Genomic DNA, 26,355 nt, shown 5'->3' on the forward strand with positions numbered 1-26,355 from the left:
AAAAAGAAAACGCTGAATACAATTCTGAACTCCTCTGGGACGTATTATGTGACCCTGTCTGGTCAATTGGTCCGCAAGTTGGCATCCGATTTAATGTTCAGACTTTTCTTTAGAAAATTGTGAATACATTTCAGGGTTGTTGAAAATCAATGACGCACTCGCTAGTCAACGAACACAGCTTGTTTTGTGAACCTGCTAACAATGTAAAGTACTGTTCTAGTTAACTAGGTAGCAATGGGGATTACTCACCGACTCCATTGCAGTATCTTGGCTTGACTAGCGAGTGTGTGTTGTGATTTACGACAACGTTGAAATGTATTTCCGTGTTTCATAATAAAAGTCAGAACAGTTAGATTTAGTTGCCGACTAAAGGCTCAAACGACCAGACTGTCACATATGGCATAGGTTTGGAATTCCAGACTGTGTCAATTGTTTTTTCGTTTGAGCTTTTTCCATACTTTTCCGTGGTCTGGAAATTGTCAATATTTTAATCCATACATTTCCAGACCTCCATATGAACCCGGTGAATAACCTCCCTCTTTGTCTAGAGGAGCTAATTGACAACTGGAACAGGACCAAGTCCGTGTCCCGTTCCTCATCATAACATCCTGTTCAGGCGGAGACTCACGGTCTTTGTCGAACTTGGGTAACGTGGCCCCGCTGGCGGCCATCTCTGGGTCCACCGTCTCCAGGAATATTGTCCAGGGGTTCTCGTTGTCGCTCAAGTCTATCATCTGCACAGAACACACACACACACCTTTTTACCAGGTCTCTCTTATAAAAGAGATGTTATCTTAAGACTAACCTGGGTAAATAAAGGTTTTAATGAAACAAACACACACACACACACACACAGGTACTTACAGACTTGTTGCAGTCGGCCTCATAGTCCAGCATAGCGGGCCTCTTGGTCCCATTGCTGCGAGCCTGCATGGGCCACAGCCTCATCTGGTCCTGTGGGAAACCCTGCAGCACATCAACAACACACACTCAGGACTGCTGTACACACCACACACACACACACACACACTCAGGACTGCTGTACACACCACACACACACACACACACACACTCAGGACTGCTGTACACACCACACACACACACACACACACACTCAGGACTGCTGTACACACCACACACACACACACACACACACACACACTCAGGACTGCTGTACACACCACACACACACACACACTCAGGACTGCTGTACACACCACACACACACACACACACACACACACTCAGGACTGCTGTACACACCACACACACACACACACACTCAGGACTGCTGTACACACCACACACACACACACACACACACACACACACACACACACTCAGGACTGCTGTACACACCACACGCACACACACACACTCAGGACTGCTGTACACACCACACACACACACACACACACACTCAGGACTGCTGTACACACCACACACACACACACACACTCAGGACTGCTGTACACACCACCCACACACACACACACACACTCAGGACTGCTGTACACACCACCCACACACACACTCACTCAGGACTGCTGTACACACCACACACACACACACACACACTCAGGACTGCTGTACACACCACCCACACACACACACACACACACACACACACACACTTGGGGAAGGCATGACACAAGTCAATGGGATGGAGAGCGGCTGCTTCGGTCGTGCTGGGAAGGAGGAAGTAGGGGGGGGAAGAAGGAGGAGAGGAGAAGCCGAAGATAGGTCTCATCATGGTCACACACACACACACTCACACTCACACACGTCTCACCATGGTCTGGGAGAGGTTCTGGACGAAATCTTGGAGCGTGGAGCTATTGAGAACCTTGAAGACTGTGTACTTCACCTTCTCCTCGTCATACATGTCGTTACCCTGGTGACCACAGAACTGGTCCTCTGTCACAATCTGGAGGGGAGAGGGGGCAGAGATATGACAGAGATAGAGGGGCAGAGATATGACAGAGATAGAGGGGGACAGAGATATGACAGAGATAGAGGGGGACAGAGATATGACAGAGATAGAGGGGACAGAGATATGACAGAGATAGAGGGGGGCAGAGATATGACAGAGATAGAGGGGACAGAGATATGACAGAGATAGAGGGGGGCAGAGATATGACAGAGATAGAGGGGACAGAGATATGACAGAGATAGAGGGGACAGAGATATGACAGAGATAGAGGGGGACAGAGATATGACAGAGATAGAGAGGACAGAGATATGACAGAGATAGAGGGGGCAGAGATATGACAGAGATAGAGGGGGGCAGAGATATGACAGAGATAGAAGGGACAGAGATATGACAGAGATAGAGGGGGGACAGAGATATGACAGAGATAGAGGGGGGCAGAGATATGACAGAGATAGAGGGGGACAGAGATATGACAGAGATAGAGGGGGGCAGAGATATGACAGAGATAGAGGGGGACAGAGATATGACACGATAAAGAACAAACAAAATGAATGAAAACGACATCTGGTAGGGCTTCATCTGCTCGAGGGTGTAAATAAAGCTATAACCCATAATGGCGGCTGTTTCCAGTCTCCTACCTGGACCTGCATGTAGAGGTGGGCCTCCTGGCGCTCCTTCCTCTTCTGGGCCTCGACCCTCTTCTCCTCCTGCAGCCTCTCCACCAGCTGCAGGGGGATGTCCGCATCTGTCACTGGCAGCAACACCTCACCTGGGGGAGGGAGGTAGGGTTAGACTATAGAGAGAAGGACACACACCTCACCTGGGGGAGGGAGGTAGGGTTAGACTATAGAGAGAAGGACACACACACACACACCTCACCTGGGGGAGGGAGGTAGGGTTAAAGACTAGAGAGAAGGACACACACCTCACCTGGGGGAGGTAGGTAGGGTTAGACTATAGAGAGAAGGACACACACACACACACCTCACCTGGGGGAGGGAGGTAGGGTTAGACTATAGAGAGAAGGACACACACCTCACCTGGGGGAGGGAGGTAGGGTTAGACTATAGAGAGAAGGACACACACACACACACACACCTCACCTGGGAGAGGGAGGTAGGGTTAGACTATAGAGAGAAGGACACACACCTCACCTGGGGGAGGGAGGTAGGGTTAGACTATAGAGAGAAGGACACACACCTCACCTGGGGGAGGTAGGTAGGGCAGGGATTAAAGCAAAAAAAAATCTCCTGACTGAAAATTTGTTCAAGCCAAGTCATATTCTCATTTTAACCTCCACTATATGTTTGTATTTTATAACGTTAGCGTTTTAAGGGAAGAAGAGTCTTTTGAACAGCTTTTCTATTGCCAGTTTGCTTTTATGTGATACGCTTGGCGGAGAGGGTGATTGGCTGCCCTTTGCCCCCCCTTGAGGCCCTGTTTAAAAGTAGGGCTTTGGGGAGGGCCAGGAAGATCATGGCTGACCCCGCACACCCAGGACACGGTCTCTTCGCCCCGCTCCCCTCAGGCAGGAGGGTGCGGTCCCTAAAAACTGTGAAGGCCCGACATACAAACAGCTTTTTCCCCACAGCCATCCGGCTCCTAAATGCCGCTGCCCCCCCCCCCCCTGACCTGACCCCCTATCTATCTATCTACCCTCCCTCCACCCCCACTGGACTGTCTGGATATGAACACTTGAACACTTGATCTCTGCACTTTATATTTATATTAATTATGACTCTTGCACTTCGATGTTGGTTTGCACTGTCTTGTCCTGTCTTGCACCTGTCCTGCTGTAAACCGTGCTCCATTGTTCCAAACCAAATTCCTAACATGTTTACATGTCATGGCAATAAAAGTCTTCTGATTCTGATTCTGATTTATGTGATATCAATGCTGTTTTCAATTCATGAAATAAAATTGATACTTATTGCAAGGGTTGACTCTGACATACAAATAATCAGATAATGGGTGTGGCTTAGACAATTAGGGGGAGTGGCTTGTATGAAAGTGGGTGTGGCCTGTCGGTGGGGCCGAGCCGATTCGTAAAATATCTGAACCGTGTCTGTGGCACTTGTGGTTGCTGAGCTAAAGTCCTTTAACCTTCCTTTAACCACTAGGCCGGAAAAGCCTTCATTAAAGTGGGTGGCTGCTGCTGGCGTACGTTTGGGCCCAGGGAACGGGCATGGAAAGAGTCACAGTCACCAAACTCTACACACTCCTTGATTGTATCCCTACATTGTACCAAATCAACTTTCAGAGTCCTAGGCCATTCCTGGGAGGCCTTGCACGCGAGCTAGCGGGAACCTGTAGGGAGCTCTAATGCTTGATGTGAAGTGCCTAGTGTAAAAAGACATGTTCTCACACGTACAGGGGTACAGGGAGTACAACATGTTGCATTTTCATGCCATTAGGGTTAGGGCTTCCTAGGGTTTCCTAGGGTTAGAGATGCATTTGGACTTCTGGAGTACCTCCACTACTTTCAATGGGTTCTGAAGGTCTGAGAGCAAAGGGCTTTCTACCAGGGGTAACTAACCCTGGGTAGAACCTTGGGTTCAAATCTGGAGTGTGTGGGACCAAATGTGTAGATGTGGTGAGCTAATGAAGCTCTTTGAGATTGAGATGAGAAAAGGGCGCTTGTCTCTTTAAGGCCAGGAGGGAGTTAGCGACTAGCGATGTTAGCTTAGCGCCAGTTTAACAGAAGTAACTTCACTTTTAACATGACTTCCCGTGGTCGTAGCGGGCTGGTTGACGGCTTAAAATGACCGTGGAGACCTGTAGACCTTATCCAGCCATAGTCTTGTGTTTCTACCCCGGGGCATAGCCGGTGTTATTCACGGACAAACACTCCGTAGTAGAGTGGTTCTAGTACACTGGACATATGTAGCCAATTGACGGAAATCCGTCGCGACTTGGAAAAAATCGACGGAAATCCGTCGTAGCGACGGAGAACTTTAATCCCTGAGGTAGGGTTAAAGACTAGAGAGAAGGACGGACACACACACACACACACACACCTCACTTGGGGGAGGGAGGTAGGGTTAAAGACTAGAGAGAAGGGCGGACACACACACACCTCACTTGGGGGAGGGAGGTAGGGTTAAAGACTAGAGAGAAGGGCACACACACACACCTCACTTGGGGGAGGGAGGTAGGGTTAAAGACTAGAGAGAAGGGCACACACCTCACCTGGGGGAGGTAGGTAGGGTTAGACTATAGAGAGAAGGACACACACACACACACACACACGTCACCTGGGGGAGGGAGGTAGGGTTAAAGACTATAGAGAGAAGGACACACACACACACCACACACACACACACACACACACACACACGTCACCTGGGGAGGAAGGAGGGGTAAGTAGAGTTAAAGCTCAAAGAGACACACCTCACTGAGAAGGGAGGATGTTAAAGACCACAGACACACACACACACCTCACTTGGGGGAGGGAGGTAGGGTTAAAGACTAGAGAGAAGGGCACACACCTCACCTGGGGGAGGTAGGTAGGGTTAGACTATAGAGAGAAGGACACACACACACACACACACACGTCACCTGGGGGAGGGAGGTAGGGTTAAAGACTATAGAGAGAAGGACACACACACACACCACACACACACACACACACACACACACACGTCACCTGGGGAGGAAGGAGGGGTAAGTAGAGTTAAAGCTCAAAGAGACACACCTCACTGAGAAGGGAGGATGTTAAAGACCACAGACACACACACACACACCTGAGGAGGATGGGGGGGGTGGTTAAAGACCATAGACACACACACACCTGAGGAGGATGGGGGGGGTGGTTAAAGACCACAGACACACACACACCTGAGGAGGATGGGGGGGGTGGTTAAAGACCATAGACACACACACACACCTGAGGAGGATGGGGGGGGTGGTTAAAGACCATAGACACAGACACACCTGAGGAGGATGGGGGGGGTGGTTAAAGACCATAGACACACACACACCTGAGGAGGATGGGGGGGGTGGTTAAAGACCATAGACACACACACACACCTGAGGAGGATGGGGGGGGTGGTTAAAGACCATAGACACAGACACACCTGAGGAGGATGGGGGGGGTGGTTAAAGACCATAGACACACACACACCTGAGGAGGATGGGGGGGGTGGTTAAAGACCATAGACACACACACACACCTGAGGAGGATGGGGGGGGGTGGTTAAAGACCATAGACACACACACACCTGAGGAGGATGGGGGGGGTGGTTAAAGACCACAGACACACACACACACCTGAGGAGGATGGGGGGGGGGTGGTTAAAGACCATAGACACACACACACCTGAGGAGGATGGGGGGGGTGGTTAAAGACCACAGACACACACACACACCTGAGGAGGATGGGGGGGGGTGGTTAAAGACCATAGACACACACACACACACACCTGAGGAGGATGGGGGGGGGTGGTTAAAGACCATAGACACACACACACACACACCTGAGGAAGATGGGGGGGGTGGTTAAAGACCATAGACACACACACACCTGAGGAGGATGGGGGGGGGTGGTTAAAGACCACAGACACACACACACCTGAGGAGGATGGGGGGGGTGGTTAAAGACCATAGACACACACACACCTGAGGAAGATGGGGGGGTGGTTAAAGACCATAGAAACACACACACACCTGAGGAAGATCGGGGGGGGTGGTTAAAGACCATAGACACACACACACCTGAGGAGGATGGGGGGGGTGGTTAAAGACCATAGACACACACACACACACACCTGAGGAAGATCGGGGGGGGTGGTTAAAGACCATAGACACACACACACCTGAGGAGGATGGGGGGGGGTAGTTAAAGACCATAGACACACACACCTGAGGAGGATGGGGGGGGGTGGTTAAAGACCACAGACACACACACACACCTGAGGAGGATGGGGGGGGGTGGTTAAAGACCACAGACACACACACACCTGAGGAGGATGGGGGGGGTGGTTAAAGACCATAGACACACACACACCTGAGGAGGATGGGGGGGGTGGTTAAAGACCACAGACACACACACACCTGAGGAGGATGGGGGGGGTGGTTAAAGACCATAGAAACACACACACACCCGTGGGTTACAGGTACACACCAGGTAAACAGGTATACATGGGGGCTCATAATCCTAACAAAGTGTTGTAATGAAGCGTTATGGAAGGAGGCGAAGCAGAGTAGTAGCAGTGTCTCTGGACTGGAAGATGTTAGATGTACGTTGCGTTGGTGCGGCGGGTTAGATAGACGGTGTCATAATGCGTCACCGACACGCTGACTCACCGAGTTTGGACTCGCGGATGTACACCAGCATGTAGGCGTTGGTGCAGTGGCGCACCGAGAGGTCGTCGTCATGGCCACCATAGTTGTGTTCAATGGCCTCCTCTTTGGTGCACCGTGACACAACGTCATCGTCGAACTTACACCACTGAGAGAGAGAGAGAGAGAGGGAGGGGAAGAGAAAAAGAGAGAGAGAGGAGAGGAGAGGAGAGAGACAGACAGAGAGAGAGAGACAGAGAGAGAGAGAGAGAGAGAGAGAGAGAGAGAGAGAGAGAGAGAGAGAGACAGAGAGCTCTTAAGACAACAGTTTGTTTCCATTCATCCTGGTTCACTCCTCCATCACGGGATAAAAAAAAAAAAAAGGAAGTTATTTTATAGATAAACAAACGGATGAAGCATAAATGGTGTTTCTTAGTCAACAGCTTTTGTTAGAGAGCCAAAAGAGACAGAATTCAATTCCAGTTGGGTTTCATGTCTTTCCGGCAGTTATTGTACTTTTTAAATGAGTTGACGCACACTTTCTCTGCTCATGGTCAAGGAGACCCTGAAACCTCGGACTGAGACCAGCAATATACAACAGGTTGATGAAAACAACCATTGTGTTATGGTATTCGTAAGCCACAGTAGATGTGCCTCACGTTCCCTTGACAACGTTTGTAGTTTTGGGAACTATATATTTCTCAGCACAGGGCATTATTGCTTAAATAAGAGGCAACCATCAGCTGTTATGAGTTTCACCACACCGGGAAACAAAGACCTCTAGGACTGAAAATCGATCTGAAATCCCAAACACATAACTCACCTAATCATGTCAAAACAACCCCAAAATCGCAAAACCCACCAGGGGGGTATTCCATCAACGTCGCTAAAGGACAATCCAGCCTTATTTTGATAAATCTCGTGAGATTTACAAAGAAATCCAGCCTTATTTTGACAACTCTCACGAGACATATCAAAATATGCCTGGATTTTCCTTTAGCGACATTGTTGGATTCCCGCTCCCCCCCCCACACACACCCCAACACATTCCCCCAGTAATAATAGTAATAAACGTTGTCCTCACTATTGGTTCCTTCACGCTGACTTTGCCGTCTCCTTTGGGGTTGAGGTAGACGACGTAGTGGCCCCCGTGGTTGTCTCCGCTGTGGACCAGCACCGCGTGCAGGATGTAGTTGGCCGGGTCCTTGGAGTCCGTCTTCTGGAGAAACTCGTCCAGGGGCAGCTGCTCCGGGAACTCAAATCTGTCGGGAAAAGGGGGGAGAAGGGGAGGTGAGGGAGGAATGGGGGGAGACATGGGAAAGGCTTGTTAATGCATATGAGAGAGAGAGAGAGAAAGAGAGAGAGAGAGAGAGAGAGATGGGAAGAGGCTGTTACACAGCAAAGCCAAAAAATTGAGTCACAACGTCTGTTCACCGACCATATCAAATCTACAGACTGTGTGTGTGTGTGTGTGTGTGTGTGCGAGTGTGTGTGTGTGTGTGTGTGTGTCTGTGTGTGTGTGCACGCGCCCTGCGGGGCCAGGCCAAGTGCCTGGAGGCACGCCACTATGATGAGTCAGAGCCTGGGGGACATTTAAAGCAGTGAAGTCAACCTGCCTCTGCCTGGCTCTCTAGACAAACAAACTGGACATCACTACAGAGGGCTTCTATTCTTCTTCATATGATTAGTGTGTGTGTGTGTGTGTGTTACCTGTCGTTGATCTTGATGTTTTGGTCAGTCTGAGGGTCGTACATGAACCTCATGAGCTGCAGGTGAAGGATGGGAGGGAATGTCAGGAATTTGACTCCCTTCTCCGCTTCCTGGAAAAAACACACCGTTAGTGACTGTCAAAGCCTCCATGACTGGACAAAAAAAGACTGCAACGACTCAGAATGCACTCTGTCCTGACCCCCTCTATAAGGCCTTCTAAGCCCTGCATGTATGAAGCCTTTATGGAGCCCGTACGTAGCCTCACCTGCAGGCCGTGCTCTCCTGCGTCGTATTTGTTGTCTCCGTCAAGCTGCTCCACAGAAACATAGTCCTTGAAGGACTCGAAGACTGCAGGGAGGGAGAGGGAGATTTCGGCAGAGCCAACACACACACTATATGAAATACCTTCCTTCACACAAACGCTTTATGAAAGACTTCCTACCTACCTACACACACAGAAAGACTACCATCCTTCACACACACACACACACACACACACACTCACACACACACACACACACACACACACACACACACACACACACACACACACACACAACAGACTACCTTCCTACACACACACACACGAAAGACTACCTTCCTTTTCACAAATCACATTTTTCAGTGAGAGGTAATGCCAAGGGAGGAAGCTAGCTAGCTACTGATGATGAGGAGGAGAGGAAAACAGTCTTAAGCCCTGTCCGGACGGCATATAAATTACCTGAGGACCTATGTTTTAATTCGGTAATTTTTATCCCGTCCGGACCGACCATGTCAGTGATTTACTCCGGGGACCCCAGTAATTATTCCGGCTGGAATTACCTACTGTTTTTCAGCAAACCCTGAGGTCCTCTGATAATTATATTACCGTCCGGATTGACATGTCAGTAATTGGTACGCATTGCATGATTTTGCGCGATATTAATACTAGAATTTACCGTTTTGACCGGGGTAGCTCTGTGCAAACAATGGATGTGGATGACATTATTGACTCCCTTGAATCTCCACTATCGGATAACCAAACCACCTAAAAAGTTAATCGACGACGACGATGTAAGTGACGATGGACTGATTTCTTCTTCTGAACCAGTTCTAGCGAATTTACCTAACATTAGCTTGTAAACTGTGCAGTTTGTATGGTCTGGATCTAGCACTCTATAAATCACGGTGTCTGACAACACACAGGGATGAAGTTAGGGGTGGGAATCGCAAGGTAACTGACGTATTGATAACCGTACAATATTACCCCCCGATAATCTATACATTGTAAGAGAAAATTCATCAACGATACATCCCAATATCTGTTAACTGATATTTCATATGATAGAACATCGACATGCTAGAAACACATAACTACACATAATTAGATGCTCACACAGCCCCAAACGCGAACACATCCCAAAACGAAAGTATTTACAAATTATGAGTATTTTGTGATCGTTAAACTGCTGTTTATTATATCGAGTGGGTACTTTAAAACGTAAAGTTTCGTGTTATGAAAAAAACGAGTCTGCGAGTGGTGTCGGCTGCGTTCGTAAATTCGCTCTGGAAATCTGATCAGCAGTCATGGAATGCCTCTTGTCCAATCAAATGACTTGTTGTTGCTACATGTGCGTTGTGTTGTGGGTCTGACAAAACATCCGGCGGGAACAGCTTCTTCTACTGTGATGTTAAATGGCAGCTTGCACGCGAAACGCAAACATGCATGGAGATTTTTTATTCCATCCGGATCGGTCATTAAAATCACTGGGGTCCTAGGGTAAAACAAATATTACCGAGGTCCTCAGGTAATTTATATGCCATCCGGACAGGGCTTTATACTCACTGTTCTTCTTTCCTTTTATACTGAGCTGGATGTCATAGTAATCCTCTATCCGCTCGGAACGGTAGTCTACGTGCTTGCACTGGATATAGGACTGCACAGAAACAGGAACACACACACATTGTTTTAGTGCACATACACACTCTCTCTCTCTCTCTCTCACACACACACACACACACACACACACACACACACACACCTTAATGACCACGTGTGAATTGATCGGAGTGTTTCCCATTAATTACCTAGGCTGTGGCACCCCGCCATAGTCTAATTTGTCCCGCCATAGTCTCATAACGAAACGAAAATATGTGTACACGCGAGCGACACCATCTTTGGGATTTGCACTGCATCTAGTCTCACTAAACCCTGTGGGAAACACTGGATCACCAACTGTCACTTCAGCCGATAGGCATCATATTTTGCCCCACGGTCTCAGCCTGATAAAGACCGAGGGTGGGCCGACTGTCGCCAATGAACTCTGAGAGCAGGAAGAACAACAGTGCTCGAGTCTCTCCTTCCTTCCAAATTCCAAACACATCCTACACACATCCTACACACATCCTACACACACATCCACCCCCACATCCTACACACATCCTACACACATCCACCCCCACATCTTACACACATCCTACACACATCCTACACACATCCACCCCCACATCCTACACACATCCTACACACATCCACCCCCACATCCTACACACATCCTACACACATCCTACACACATCCTACACACATCCACCCCCACATCCTACACACACATCCACCCCCACATCCTACACACATCCACCACACATCCACCCCCACATCCTACACACATCCTACACACATCCACCCCCACATCCTACACACATCCACCCCCACATCCTACACACATCCTACACACACATCCTACACACATCCTACACACATCCTACACACATCCTACACACATCCTACACACATCCTACACACATCCTACACACACATCCACCCCCACATCCTACACACATCCTACACACATCCTACACACACATCCTACACACATCCTACACACATCCTACACACATCCTACACACATCCTACACACATCCTACACACATCCTACACACATCCTACACACATCCACACACATCCTACACACATCCACCCCCACATCCTACACACATCCACACACACATCCTACACACATCCTACACACATCCCCCCCACATCCTACACACATCCTACACACATCCACCCCCACATCCTACACACATCCTACACACATCCACCACACATCCTACACACATCCTACACACATCCTACACACATCCTACACACATCCTACACACATCCTACACACATCCTACACACATCCACCACACATCCTACACACATCCTACACACATCCACCACACATCCTACACACATCCTACACACATCCTACACACATCCACCACACATCCTACACACATCCTACACACATCCACCCCCACATCCTACACACATCCACCCCCACATCCTACACACATCCTACACACATCCTACACACATCCTACACACATCCTACACACATCCTACACACATCCTACACACATCCACCCCCACATCCTACACACATCCACCCCCACATCCTACACACATCCTACACACATCCTACACACATCCTACACACATCCTACACACATCCACATCCACACCCGGCTAGAGGGAGAGAGGGAACGTACCACCATCTTTCCTCTGAAGAGCTTGGGGATGGTCCCCTCAACGCAGGTGCCTTTCATTTTGTTCTCCACGTTGTCCAGGAGCTGGAACACAGACACACGCACACGGTTCAAGCTCTGGTCAACATTCAGGTCTGGTCAACATTCAGGTTAAGTATTATATTGTTAAATGATAAATTGAATAAATGAGTTTACCCTTCCCAAATAATTTATATTGTTAAAGTTACGGGTGTGACTCGGGTCTTAGGCAGACAACACCTATACCAATAGGATGCCACAGAGGGCTGTAGCCAATAGGACGCCACAGAGGGCTGTAGCCAATAGGATGCTTCACTCACCACTCTGCACAGCTCCTGTACGTCATGCTGCATGAAGCTGTCTAGTGTCTCCCACCTACGGAACACGGAACGCACGGTCAACATCACCATCGGTTACAACACCCAACACATGTATCAGGGGAGGCAGAAATCAGAGGACGGGGCTCATTTTAATGCAAGAATGGAATAAGAAACTCCATCAACCACGTCTGATATCATTTGATACTGGTCCTCGTTCCATTCCGTGCAATACAATGATCCTGCCTGCCCTCTGATTTCTACCTCCACCAACACGTTCTGTTTACCGAAGGTATCATTCCTTTTATGTAACGATTAGGATAACGCAGCTGGCAACAATAACCTTGGAGCACAACTGCCTCTCGCAAACCTGAGACAGCAAGTCAAAGAATCATGACCTGGAAAAATACATGTCGACGTGACGAAGCAAGTCCTGAACCTCTCTTGAATACCTGGGCAAACTAACTAGTCAGTCTCACACTCGGGACCACACCAACCATACAACATTGAGACCCTGAATGTCAACGAACATGGAACTGATCTTGAGACAACATTTCCGTTTTCCATGGCTTTTCAGGGACAAAAATGGACAGTATTTTTCACTGACTATTACCTAATTCATAATGAACCATGATGAAATGTACAACGCCCACTGTACAATGTCCCTGGGTGAAATGAGATATCCCCATCCACAGATTTCAAGGACACTTGAAAGGGGTGCTATCTAGCTGCTGTAGCTATTTGTATTTGACCCAGGCCCACTCAGCTGGCACCTACCCAAAGGACTTGGTGAGCTTCTTGGTGCCAACGGGCTTGTCACTGTGTTGCAGCTCGTAGAAGACCCTCTGTAGTGCAAGGGGCACGCTCTTGGATGAGTCATCGCCCTCGGTGGGCATCATGTACACCGCCTAGCACAGGGGGGGGACAAGAGGGAGGGAGAGACTCAATGGACAATAATAATAATACATTTTATTTGTAAAGCACTTTATATTAAAGAAATCTCAAAGTGCTAAAACACACACACACACACACACACACACACACACACACACACACACACACACACACACTTCTCTAGTCACAATCCCACACACGCCCTGAATGGATGTCTTAATGAAGTGCACTCCTTCTGACTGGAGCAACAACATAGGGCTCTGGCAGAAAGGAGGATGTGGTTTCCTAACTGACCCGCCGCAGCTGGTTGGTGAAGAACAGAGTCTGCAGGAGGCTGTTCATGTAGCAGGTGGCCCCCTGGTTCTTCAGACCCACATAGCCTGTGTGTTTCTTAGAGTCCCAGCTGGAGAGAGACGAGCAGGACACAAAGGGTTAACACACACAGCTAAACTTGAGCGAGAGAGAGAGAGACAGAGAGAGAGAGCGAGAGAGCGAGACAGAGAGAGAGATGACAACACTTACGCCACTCCGTGTGGAGCGTCCGCCTGCACGTAGACTTCAAAGGAAACTTTATCGTCCTCCACGAACGATAAAGACAGAGTGTCCTTTATTCATTACTGGAATGAACTCTTTGTACCATTGACGACGGAACACTTTACATCAAACAGCAAAAGAGGCCCTTCAGGTTATGCTCCCTGCGTGTGTACACAAGGGTTTATTGGCAGACCAGGGCCACCATTTTAAGACATGATGATTGCACCCCTCAGTGACACTCTCTCCTCATTGCTTTACCCATAAAGCCACTGAGGGGAAAGGCTCATTTTGACATTTACATTTTTGGCTTTTAGCAGACGCCTTATTCCAAAGTGACTTACAATCAATGCTTGACTAAGTAAGTGAATCGTCTATCCACTAGTCATAGCAGGAAAAGTACTCTATGCTCAGGCCAGGGGCCATTGGCAGTCATCGTGCTGGAAGAAGGAGTAGATGTCTCAGGAGAAACAGTATAGGGGGGGGGAGTAGGTGTCTCTGGAGACACAGTGCATGGGGGTAGTAGATGTCTCTGGAGACACAGTGCATGGGGGTAGTAGATGTCTCAGGACGGAGAGTGCATGGGGGTAGTAGATGTCTCAGGAGACACAGTGCATGGGGGTAGTAGATGTCTCAGGAGGGACAGTGCATGGGGGTAGTAGATGTCTCAGGAGGGACAGTGCATGGGGGTAGTAGGTGTCTCTGGAGACACAGTGCATGGGGGTAGTAGATGTCTCAGGAGAGACAGTGCATGGGGGTAGTAGATATCTCAGGAGGGACAGTGCATGGGGGTAGTAGATGTCTCAGGAGGGAGAGTGCATGGGGGTAGTAGATGTCTCAGGAGGGAGAGTGCATGGGGGTAGTAGATGTCTCAGGAGAGACAGTGCATGGGGGTAGTAGATGTCTCTGGAGGGAGAGTGCATGGGGGTAGTAGATGTCTCAGGAGAGACAGTGCAGGGGGGTAGTAGATGTCTCAGGAGGGACAGTGCATGGGGGTAGTAGATGTCTCAGGAGAGACAGTGCATGGGGGTAGTAGATGTCTCAGGAGGGAGAGTGCATGGGGGTAGTAGATGTCTCAGGAGGGACAGTGCATGGGGGTAGTAGATGTCTCAGGAGGGACAGTGCATGGGGGAAGTAGATGTCTCTGGAGGGACAGTACAGGGGGGTAGTAGATGTCTCTGGAGACACAGTGCATGGGGGTAGTAGATGTCTCAGGAGGGACAGTGCATGGGGGTAGTAGATGTCTCAGGAGACACAGTGCATGGGGGTAGTAGATGTCTCAGGAGGGAGAGTGCATGGGGGTAGTAGATGTCTCTGCAGAGACAGGTGTAGCCTGAAGAGATGGGTCTCACCTCTCCTGGTCAGTGAACAGCTTCTGCCCCTGCAGCCAGGCAGCGATCCTCGGGTGATGAGGCAGGTTGTACTGGGAGCAGGACACCTGGAGCTGCCGGATCTGAGACAGGATCTCAAACTCCTGCAAAGAGAGAGAGTAGTGGACAAACAGATAAGAGAGGGATGGATGGAGGGATGGAGAGAGAGAGAGAGAGACGGGAAGGGAGGGGAGGGGAGGGCTATCATGAGCCCTGTCACCTGTGTAGCGACAGGGCTCAGCTATCCTGAACAAGAAACACCTGGCGATCATTCTCAAGAGAATTCCTTTACTCGAGGAAAATCACCTGATTAACTCCTCTATCAATAACCTGAGGACTAGGTTTTACATACATCCAAAACCTGCTCACTTCAGAGAGTATTGTATTTACCTCTTGGAGTTGGACAGTATCATCACTATCGCGGTTACGGCCATATCCTACTTCCATTGACAAATCGTACTTGTCGATAAGTCTGTTACGTGGACAGGCAGTGGAGTGGATTTTGTGTGAGCGCCGCACATTCTGTTACAGAACTAAAGCACGGACAGACACGCTTTGTCTTTGTTGCATCCTACTGCCACCATGTGGTGATCCGATGTACTGTACTGTTCTACTTCTGTAGATATCTTAGATCACGGTAGGTAGGTGAATCAATCTATGAAAAAAAAGCACTTAACCCAAAAAAAATTGATACAAAAGGTTTTTCGATGGATTCCGATAGTATTGGGCGTGCTAAATAACATACTAAAAGTCGACCAAAATCGACCCCCCCGAAAGCCGCCATTTCCAAGATGGCGTCCCAGATGGCTGGAAATAACTGCTCGCCTACTAAATTTCTCGCATACTCAAATCTCGCATACTGTACAGTTCGAACGTACTACATACTCAAAATCTACGTCATATCTAGTATGAGTAGTATGCTAGTACGCTATTCCGAACACAGCCAGTAACTATGGAGGGGGAAATGATGTGGAAATATATATATTTTTTGCATCCATATATAACTGAAATCTCTCCAGAGCAGGACACATTATAACCTAATCCATTATAAATGGGTGGTAGGCTATGCATTGATGGATGTACTGTATGTTCTCTCTTAATAAAAGGGATGGATTTGATCATCAGGCTGTAATCTGGCAGAGTACATCCACGCTACGCTAGGAATCTCATTACCAAGCGAAATGGCTGCACTTAGTACAGATTCAAGAGTGCTCACCACCACTACTCAGACAAATCAGTACAAAAAAATGAGGTAGAATTATATATTTTTTAAATTAAATGTTAAGATACAAGTACCGAACAGCAAGGTAAAAATAAACATGCTTGAAAGCTCCTAAACACTCTGATCAACTTAAAAAGACATACAAAACGTACATTTTGTTCAGAAGAATGTCTAGGGGTGCCAATAATTGTGGCACACGTGGTTGTGTTAGAAATAATAATGTCTTGATGACAGATGTTTTTTCTTCTTCTCAGAATAAATGTACTTCATTTATAGGTTGGATGATTCAAATTATTTTCCAGCGTGACATTAAGCTGATTCACCAAAAGGAACAAGGAACAAGGAGAAAAAGGAACCCATTTTTCTCATCTTTACCAAGAAAAGATTGGTGCCAATAATTGTGGAGGGCACCGTATGTTGAAGTAACAAAATTGACCCTTGACTGCCACCTGCTGGTCTGTACCATAAACATCACACATGGCTCTTTTAAGGCTTTCTGAAAGAACTGAAGGAGAGACTGAGAGGAGAGGCGAGGTGTCTCCCCATGGCAGGGAGGTTCTCAGGCGTGGCTGGAGAGGGAGGGGGCTGGACCAGAGCTCCCCCTACAGGGCTGGGTCTGGGGCCTGGGGGGGGTATGGAGGGGGTAGCACGGCTGGGGCTGGGGCCAGGGGGGGGTATTGAGGGGGTAGCAGGGCTGGGTCTGGGGCCTGGGGGGGGGGTATGGAGGGGGTAGCACGGCTGGGTCTGGGGCCTGGGGGGGGTATGGAGGGGGTAGCAGGGCTGGGGCTGGGCCCTCTGGGGCCTGGGGGGGGTATGGAGGGGGTAGCAGGGCTGGGTCTGGGCCCTCTGGGGCCTGGGGGGGGTATGGAGGGGGTAGCAGGGCTGGGTCTGGGGCCTGGGGGGGGGGTATGGAGGGGGTAGCAGGGCTGGGTCTGGGGCCTGGGGGGGCCACCTCCTTCCTCCCTCTTCGAGCCCTCTTCGGGGCTCCGGGGGGACTCTCCATGGGGCCCTGCTGGGCTGCTATCTGGAGAGACAGCCCTCTCCCCAAGGAGGGGAAGGCGGGAGGGGAGGGCGAAGCGTCTTTAGCCGGGGGCCTCCCTCTGCCCATGGTGTCCTTCACCATCCCCACCAGTCCTGGTCCTCCTGAAGGGGACGCGGGGCTGCACCCAGAGGGAAGCTTCCAGAAGGGGTAAGGACAGGGGGTAAGGACAGGAGGGATAAGGGAAGGAGGGGTAAGAGAAGGAGGGGTAAGAGAAGATGGGGTAAGAGAAGGAGGGGTAAGAGAAGGAGGGGTAAGAGAAGGTGGGGTAAGAGAAGGAGGGGTAAGAGAAGGTGGGGTAAGAGAAGGAGGGGTAAGAGAAGGAGGGGTAAGAGAAGGAGGGGTAAGAGAAGGAGGGGTAAGGGCAGGAGGGGTAAGAGAAGGAGGGGTAAGAGAAGGAGGGGTAAGAGAAGGAGGGGTAAGGGCAGGAGGGGTAAGAGAAGGAGGGTAAGGGAAGGAGGGGTAAGGGAAGGAGGGTAAGAGAAGGAAGGGTAAGAGAAGGAGGGGTAAGAGAAGGAAGGGTAAGAGAAGGAGGGGTAAGAGAAGGAGGGGTAAGAGAAGGAGGGGTAAGGGAAGGAGGGTAAGGGAAGGAGGGGTAAGGGAAGGAGGGGTAAGGGAAGGAGGGTAAGGGAAGGAGGGGTAAGGGAAGGAGGGGTAAGGGAAGGAGGGATAAGGGAAGGAGGGGTAAGAGAAGGAGGGGTAAGAGAAGGAGGGGTAAGGGAAGGAGGGGTAAGAGAAGGAGGGGTAAGAGAAGGAGGGGTAAGAGAAGGAGGGGTAAGGGAAGGAGGGGTAAGGGAAGGAGGGTAAGGGAAGGAGGGGTAAGGGAAGGAGGGTAAGAGAAGGAAGGGTAAGGGAAGGAGGGGTAAGAGAAGGAGGGGTAAGGGAAGGAGGGTAAGAGAAGGAAGGGTAAGAGAAGGAGGGGTAAGGGAAGGAGGGGTAAGGGAAGGAGGGTAAGGGAAGGAGGGGTAAGGGAAGGAGGGGTAAGAGAAGGAGGGGTAAGGGAAGGAGGGTAAGAGAAGGAAGGGTAAGAGAAGGAGGGGTAAGAGAAGGAAGGGTAAGAGAAGGAGGGGTAAGAGAAGGAGGGGTAAGAGAAGGAGGGTAAGGGAAGGAGGGGTAAGAGAAGGAGGGGTAAGAGAAGGAGGGGTAAGAGAAGGAGGGGTAAGAGAAGGGGGGGTAAGAGAAGGAGGGGTTAGGGCAGGAGGGGTAAGAGAAGGAGGGATAAGGGAAGGAGGGGTAAGAGAAGGAGGGGTAAGAGAAGGAGGGGTAAGGGCAGGAGGGGTAAGGGCAGGAGGGGTAAGAGAAGGAGGGGTTAGGGCAGGAGGGGTAAGAGAAGGAGGGGTTAGGGCAGGAGGGGTAAGAGAAGGAGGGGTTAGGGCAGGAGGGGTAAGAGAAGGAGGGGTAAGAGAAGGAGGGGTAAGGGCAGGAGGGGTAAGAGAAGGAGGGGTAAGAGAAGGAGGGGTAAGAGAAGGAGGGGTAAGGGAAGGAGGGGTAAGAGAAGGAGGGGTAAGAGAAGGAGGGGTAAGGGCAGGAGGGGTAAGAGAAGGAGGGGTAAGGGAAGGAGGGGTAAGAGAAGGTGGGGTGAGGGCAGCTAGGGTAAGGGCAGCTAGGGTAAGGGCTGCTGGGGTAAGGGCCGTGGGGAGGTTAGAAGACCTCTGGGCGGTGGTGGGATGGGGGGTCTTTGCTGGGGCCTGGAGCTCCAGGGCGGGCGGGGGGGGGGTCTGCGGGTGAAAGGGTAGGCTGGGGGCCGGGGCGGGGATGGGAGCGCGTCAGCAGGCCCTGCTCAGTGACGGGGTAGCGTTCCACGGCCCACTCCTGGCGCTTGCTGCGTGTGTACTCCAGCTCCCGGAGGTCTTTGGGCAGCTCCAACACACTGCGCTGCTCAGACACGCGCACACACACACACACACACACACACACGCACGCACACACGCACACCGACACACACACACACACACACACACACACACACACACACACCACCTCTCAACACGATACAACACATCAGAATCGAATGTTCTGAGCTAGATCATGTCACGGGGACAGTTTTTGCCAAGGGGATATTCCATTATTCGTTTTTTTTTTTCACTCATGAGTCTAATGAGCGTCACAGTCTAATGAGCGTCACCCCCATTGTCTCATGTAATCTCGACATATTGTCGGGTTTTTTGTTGTTGTTCAGTAACTCACCGTGCCGATGTTCTGTATGTAGACGGGTTCCTCTCGGCTGCTGCTGAGGTACGAGTCCACCAGACCTGCGTAGGGATTGGATAAAAAGTGATGGTCGACCGGTCGCGGTACAGTCTTCAAAGTATACAGGACACATACGTGAGTTGACATAGTTTTCAGACAAAGAACTGCTGTTCCAGGCTATAGGATTCTTACACGCTAACTTACATCATAACTACTCATTATACAACATATACGATTCAGTGTTTAATGAAATAACGTATCTCAAAACTCCATAGTGATCCACAATGCCCCCACCCTGGACTCCTTCAAATCAGCCCTCAAAACTAATCTGTTCACCAAGGCCTTTGGCCCCTAGTCACTGTTTCTGTTTTGTTTTGTTTGTTTTCTGTTTTGTCTGTCTGACCATTTCCTGTAGAAATGTAAAGCGTCCTTGGGTTTTATGCTCTATATTAAATCCAAGCTATTATTATTATTATTATAGATACATAAAGGTTCATCCGTCATCCGTCACCTGTGTAGTCGGCCATGAGGTTGTCCAGCAGCACCAGTCTGAGGGAGGGCAGGTGGATCACTGACAGGGCCATCACCTTCAGTAGGGAGCCGGGGCACGGCCGCACGTACCACACCTCTCTGTCCTCCTGCCACACACACAGACACACACAGACAGACACACAGACAGTATCAAACATGTGTCTCACCGAGCATCAGAGCCCTCCCTCCTCTCTCTCTCTCCCACCTCCTTCCTCTCTCTCTTTCCCTCTCTCTCTCCCACCCTCCCTCCCTCCCTCCTCTCTCTCTCCCACCTCTCCCCCCCCCCTCACACTGTGACAAACAGGATTGATGTAGGCTACCTTGGTGAGCTGGGACTTGATCTTCAGGGAGGACAGTCTCAACAGGGCCATCTTCAGGTGGAGGCTGACCACCTCATGGAGGGTACTGACCCGGTCTGGGAGGAAGCCGCCCGTCTCTCTGTAGAAGCACATGACGTCTGCCACCTGGGGGGACATCGTCAGGGTCACACATCAGGGGAGAGACCGCTGGGTATGAGCCTTACACATCAATTATCAGGGGGGGCAAACTGCTCAGGGGTGGAGAAGGTGAGAAGGACACGTGAGGTGGGGAAACAGACTTGCTCCTGTTGTATGAAATGTGCTATACAAATAAACTTGCCATGCCTTAAAAATAAATAAATAAATAAAACAGATGACCAATTTTGGATTAAAAAACGGAAAATGTCACCGAAAGGTGACTAGTTTGCATCCCTGATTATAGACCACTCATGGAGAGAGAGACAAGCGGCCGAAGCTGCAGTGAAGATAGAAATCGTTTTGTTTCACAGTAACAATACCTGTGTATCAAACACGTTGGTGAGATTGACTCCGAACTGAGCCATCAGACACCCTGCGATGCCACGGCAGTCATGGGTCACCTGCACAGGAGATGAACCAACAGTGGTGAAACAGAAAAGGTGAAACAAAGAATTGTTAAAACGTGGATGAAGCCAATGTCTAAGATTTATTTATTTTATTTATTTATTTATTTAATCAATTTATTCATTCTTTTTTGATGTTTGACACAAGTACTATGCTGTACAAAAAAAAGAAAAGGCGAAACATGCAATGCATAATGCATACATAAATATGCATAACATTTCAATTGTCTGTATACCATAGAGTACATAACTCACCTTTAATATGTGGTCGTTTTCCAGGATCATAGACAGGCCGTTCTTAAAGGCTCTAGCCCCAAGCAGCAGCACACCAAAGAGATACACTTTGTTCTTGGTGGCGATCTGTGTAGGGAAGATTGGGTCCAATATGGTGTGATTCAATACCCACTGTGTGTGAAATGAGAGGTTATGAACCCACTGAGGAGAATTGGTGGTTTGACACCTCTCTCTCTGCATCTCTCTCTCTCTGTGTCCCTCTCGGTCCCTCTCTCTGTCCATCTCTCTCTCTCTGCCTCTCTGTGTCTCTCTCTCTCTGCCCCTCTCTCTCTCTCTGTCCCTGTCCCTGTCCCTGTCCCTGTCCCTGTCCCTGTCCCTGTCCCTGTCCCCTCTCTCTCTCTCTCTCTCTCTCTCTCTCTCTCTCTCTCTCTCTCTCTCTCTCTCTCTCTCTCTCTCTCTCGATCATCCCTGTGACTAGTACAGTTTTAGGCTGAAGGACACACACACACACACACACACACCTTTGATGACTCAGATAACACCTTTGTTTCTCCTCCGAAAACTTTGTTGTATATTTGTGCATTGTCAAGCACAGTGTCTCCGTTTCTAGAGCATGGGCTATGCTGGGACCATGTATGCTGAAAAGATGCATGCACTCACTGCAGTGTATGTAAGTCACTTTGGACCAAAGCGTCAGCGTCGGCGTGCATTATTACTAACTGATATAGGATATTTAAGCGTTATCGAACGAGAAGCCGTGGTATGTCGTGGATATCGGCACAGCTAGCAGGGTGGTTAGGCACGATGCGAAGCGGAGTGCCATTATACAACGTTTTTTACAACGCTTATATACAACGGTTACCACATTTATCTATCAATATTTTACAGAAGAAAGACAAGACAAACTTTTCATTAATGTATTTTAATGGAACTATGTTTTATTGTAAGTATATTCATCCGCTGAACAGTTGTTTACCGGTTGCCAAGCAACGGTAATAATGTAACTGATAACGGTAATATATACAAATGCAGAGTAATATGAAAAGATGTGACAACATTCCATTTAGCCGTGCGTACATCATGGATATGTTCAGCAACATACAAATCTTTCTGTTTCTACAAAAGGGGAAAGGGGGAGGGAGGAGAGTTAACTCCATTAACAAAGAGGTAAAATATGGCTTTCATTTATAACTAATAGATTAGAGATTCAACTTTATTGTCATTGCGGAGTACAAGTACCAGACAACGAAATGCAGTTTAGCATCTAACCAGAAGTGCAAATAGTGATATAAGAACATGATATTTATTTTTAAAACATGACGATGATAGTGAACATAACCTGAGGTGACCTCTCACCCTGTGTGATGCGGCTGAAACTCTGCCACGGACAGGTGTCCTTCTGCCCTGTAGTCTACCTCAGTGTTGTCTCTGTGTGACACATTAGACAAAGGTTTACAAGGGGAAATAAATACAAACCATTGTATTCCATCAATGTCACTAAAGGAAAATCCAGGCTTATTTTTGATACGTTTTCAAGAGACCCCGATTTTTTTTATATGTGTGACGAGACTTAACGAGAAATCAAAATAAGCCTAGATTTTCCTTTAGTGACATTGATGGAATACCCCCCAGCACTGCAGAGGAGGCTTTGTAGGCAATTGAAGGAATTACTACATAATGCATTGATTCCATGGGAAGATTATAGTAAGAAATAGGCCTATGCCATACAAATATCAAGAGGTAATTACCCGCTCTTTGCTTTTTCTTTGGGAGATTCCACTGAAAGACAGTTGGACAAAGTTATATCAGCAAAGCAGATGTTTAGTTATATTATTTAATATTATTTGAGAAGATGGACAGGGTATGACCAGGGTATGATGGGCAGGGTATGACCAGGGTATGATGGATAAGGTATGACAGGGTATGATGGACAGGGTATGACAGGGTATTATGGACAGTGTATGACAGGGTATGATGCACACAGTATGACAGGGTTATGACAGGGTATGATGGACAGGGTATAACCAGGGTATGATGGACAGGGACAGGGTATGACAGGGTATAACCGCATCACCTTGACTTACCGTTCAGAATCTCATGTCCAAAAAACAGCATCACCCCAGGAAATGTCCTTCCATTCTCCACATTAACGACTGAAAGAGATAAATCCACAGCAATACATTACTAGCTGGTTGACTCACTCATTATTGCAAATAAACAAATACATACATTAAAAAATAGCCGTTTTTGGACACCCGGCCTCTCCACATGCTTTGCACCTCCTGTATGGAGCTATTTTAGTGCCTGCAGAAATTGAATTGTATTTGACAGATTGAATTGAATATGACCACAAATTGAATTGTATTTCACAGATCTGAATTGTATTTGACAGATTGAATTTAATCTGAGCACAAACTGAATTGTATTCGACAGATTGAATTGTATTCAATTCAGTTTTCATTATTTTCATTCAGTTTTCAAATTCAGTTTCTCTAAATACAATTCGTTTTTTCTCAAAATACAATTCAGTTCTCTAAATACAATTCAGTTTTACTCAAAATACAATTCAGTTCTCAAAATACAATTCAGTTTTTCTCAAAATACGAGTTCAGTTTTAGAGGCACTCATCCGGGGACTCTGGGCTAGGTAGAATAATAGAGCACCGATTCTAACTCCCACCCGACGTCGTTATATGGAGAATGATGTGTCCATAAGGGGGGACAGCATTTACAAGCACTGCCCTTTTTGTCTCCATTTGGAATTACGAACAGGACGAGTTTCCTGGGATTAGTTTGCCTCCAGAATTGCATCTGTACGGTGGTCTTTGCAGCGCGTTTGCTCTTGTCGGCCACCGTACATCTGTGTTCCGTGAACGACAACAGACCTCTGCCTGTCCACCTCCCTCCTCGATTCAAAATAAAAGCGCCAACGTTCAACTTGTTTTACCTCAGCGAACTTTAAGAAGGTACAAAACTAGTGAAATTGCTAAGCTATCACGATTCAAAGGCATGTGCAAGCGAATATCTGCTAGCTGAAATTATAATTAGCCAAGAAAATCTCCGTTTACCATATTATTTCATTACCAGACTGCGTTTCTCGTGAAGTCATTAGCTAAGCAGGCTAACCGCAGGTGCTTATTTGATTGAGCAAAAATCATAAAATGCACGACTGTAACTAACTATTTTAATTATTATATAGCTTATAGATTTGAAGAACACACCAATCTGAGTTTGAAGTTTCAATGATATGGAATACAGCCACGTGCGATATTCTTTGTTTTAACTTGCAGTTGGCCAAGCTGTTGGAGGTTTAACGATGTACTACATATCCATTTTGAAGGTAATTATTTCATCATTGCATAAATGTGTAGTATTAATAGTGGCTGATGTCGGTTCAAGTTCTGACCTTGTTAAAAGAAGAATGAATGTTTTATTTGCCATGCAATCAACTTGTCAATCAATTGTTGGAATTTGGTATTTTTTGCTCTAGGCACAGGGTCAGCAATAGTCGGCTCCCCTGGAGCAAATAGGGGTTAAGTTAAGGTGACCAGATTTCTCAGATGCAATCTGGGGACATTTCCAACTTTTTAGGAAAAATGTATACATTTTATCATGATGAAATACAGAAACGGGGACAATTGCTGTTTCATTTATTTTGACCTTATTTTGACCAATGTATACACATTCAAGCAAGAATACTCAAGTGTAAATACTGGAATGTGCCTCTCAACATTAGTGTCAGTGTACTGTAAGTGGTATTAAAAGTAATTCTTAGAACTGTTCAGGTTGACGAGCCAACCATCAACCAAGCGGGGGGTCTGGGGGTCCTCCCCCAGAAAAAAGGAGGATTTAACACTTAATTTCCTGCATTCTGGTGAATTTGTACACACTATTGTGCTTTTTATGCCCATTTTTATCTCCACTACCCTACTCATACTTTAAGCCTAACATAAGACTAATGATGTTGTCAACATTCTGTATATTGTATTGTATTTTTATTAATAATTTAAAACAACTTTATACACCCACTGCATATATTTCATTGTATTATCATTGAGACTGTCTGCGTGCTTTCCCCACGCTTGGATGTAATTCACTGAGTGGTGAAGAATGACCTTGTTATTGCTCCATTCAATCATAATGAGCTCGTTAATGGGGAACAATCGGGGCTGAAATGCTTTCTATTGAATGTAACGATCGTCCATTAACGGGTAATATGCATACATTGACGTTATAAAGGGGTGGAGGACCCCATGGGTAGGACCCTTGGCAGCAGGTTCGGTGACAATACAAGCCAAGATTAAAAAAAAAAAATGCTTGAAACTGGGACTTTTCCGGGGACAGTTTGTTGCCGGGGACAGGTCACCCAAACCGGGGATTGTCCCCGGAAATCGGGGACGTCTGGTCACCGTAGGTTCAGTGCCTTGCTCAAGAGCACATGCAGCTCCCTCATGAGGCGGGGATCGAACCAGTGACCTTCCGATTGCTAGCCGGCCTCTCTAACCACTAGACTACCGCCTCCCCCATACCATATTTGTTACCTTGCATCTTTGAGACCTAACCTGTATAGTTGACTTGACATGCTCTCTATCGAAGGCTGAGAATCCGTTCTGTCTCTGGGGCCGGATCGTGAAGGGACCAGGGATCGAACCAGAGAGTCCAAAAGCGTATG

At 48.2% G+C, this 26,355-nt stretch overlaps 1 protein-coding gene across 1 annotated transcript in view; it reads right to left on the reverse strand.

The window, feature by feature from the left end:
* Positions 1-14,242, reverse strand: part of LOC308151570 (ubiquitin carboxyl-terminal hydrolase 7-like) — a gene marked incomplete at its 3' end in the record, with an annotated part of 28,733 nt that extends 14,491 nt beyond the window's left edge. The window contains exons 1-14 of the mRNA XM_080524464.1: positions 14,189-14,242; positions 13,961-14,069; positions 13,550-13,680; positions 12,776-12,830; positions 12,441-12,521; positions 10,749-10,839; positions 9,189-9,271; positions 8,924-9,033; positions 8,319-8,475; positions 7,238-7,382; positions 2,572-2,702; positions 1,793-1,927; positions 865-966; positions 629-734 (exon numbers count right to left, since the gene is read on the reverse strand). Coding sequence (XP_080380590.1) covers positions 629-734; positions 865-966; positions 1,793-1,927; positions 2,572-2,702; positions 7,238-7,382; positions 8,319-8,475; positions 8,924-9,033; positions 9,189-9,271; positions 10,749-10,839; positions 12,441-12,521; positions 12,776-12,830; positions 13,550-13,680; positions 13,961-14,008 — 1,375 coding nt within the window. The 5' untranslated portion in view covers positions 14,009-14,069; positions 14,189-14,242. The remainder of the gene's footprint in view (positions 1-628; positions 735-864; positions 967-1,792; positions 1,928-2,571; positions 2,703-7,237; positions 7,383-8,318; positions 8,476-8,923; positions 9,034-9,188; positions 9,272-10,748; positions 10,840-12,440; positions 12,522-12,775; positions 12,831-13,549; positions 13,681-13,960; positions 14,070-14,188) is intronic.
* Between the last annotated feature and the right edge of the window lie 12,113 nt (positions 14,243-26,355).

Source organism: Nansenia antarctica, assembly GCF_963989245.1.
Source record: "Nansenia antarctica genome assembly, chromosome: 2".
In the NCBI taxonomy this organism is placed as follows: domain Eukaryota; kingdom Metazoa; phylum Chordata; class Actinopteri; order Argentiniformes; family Microstomatidae; genus Nansenia; species Nansenia antarctica.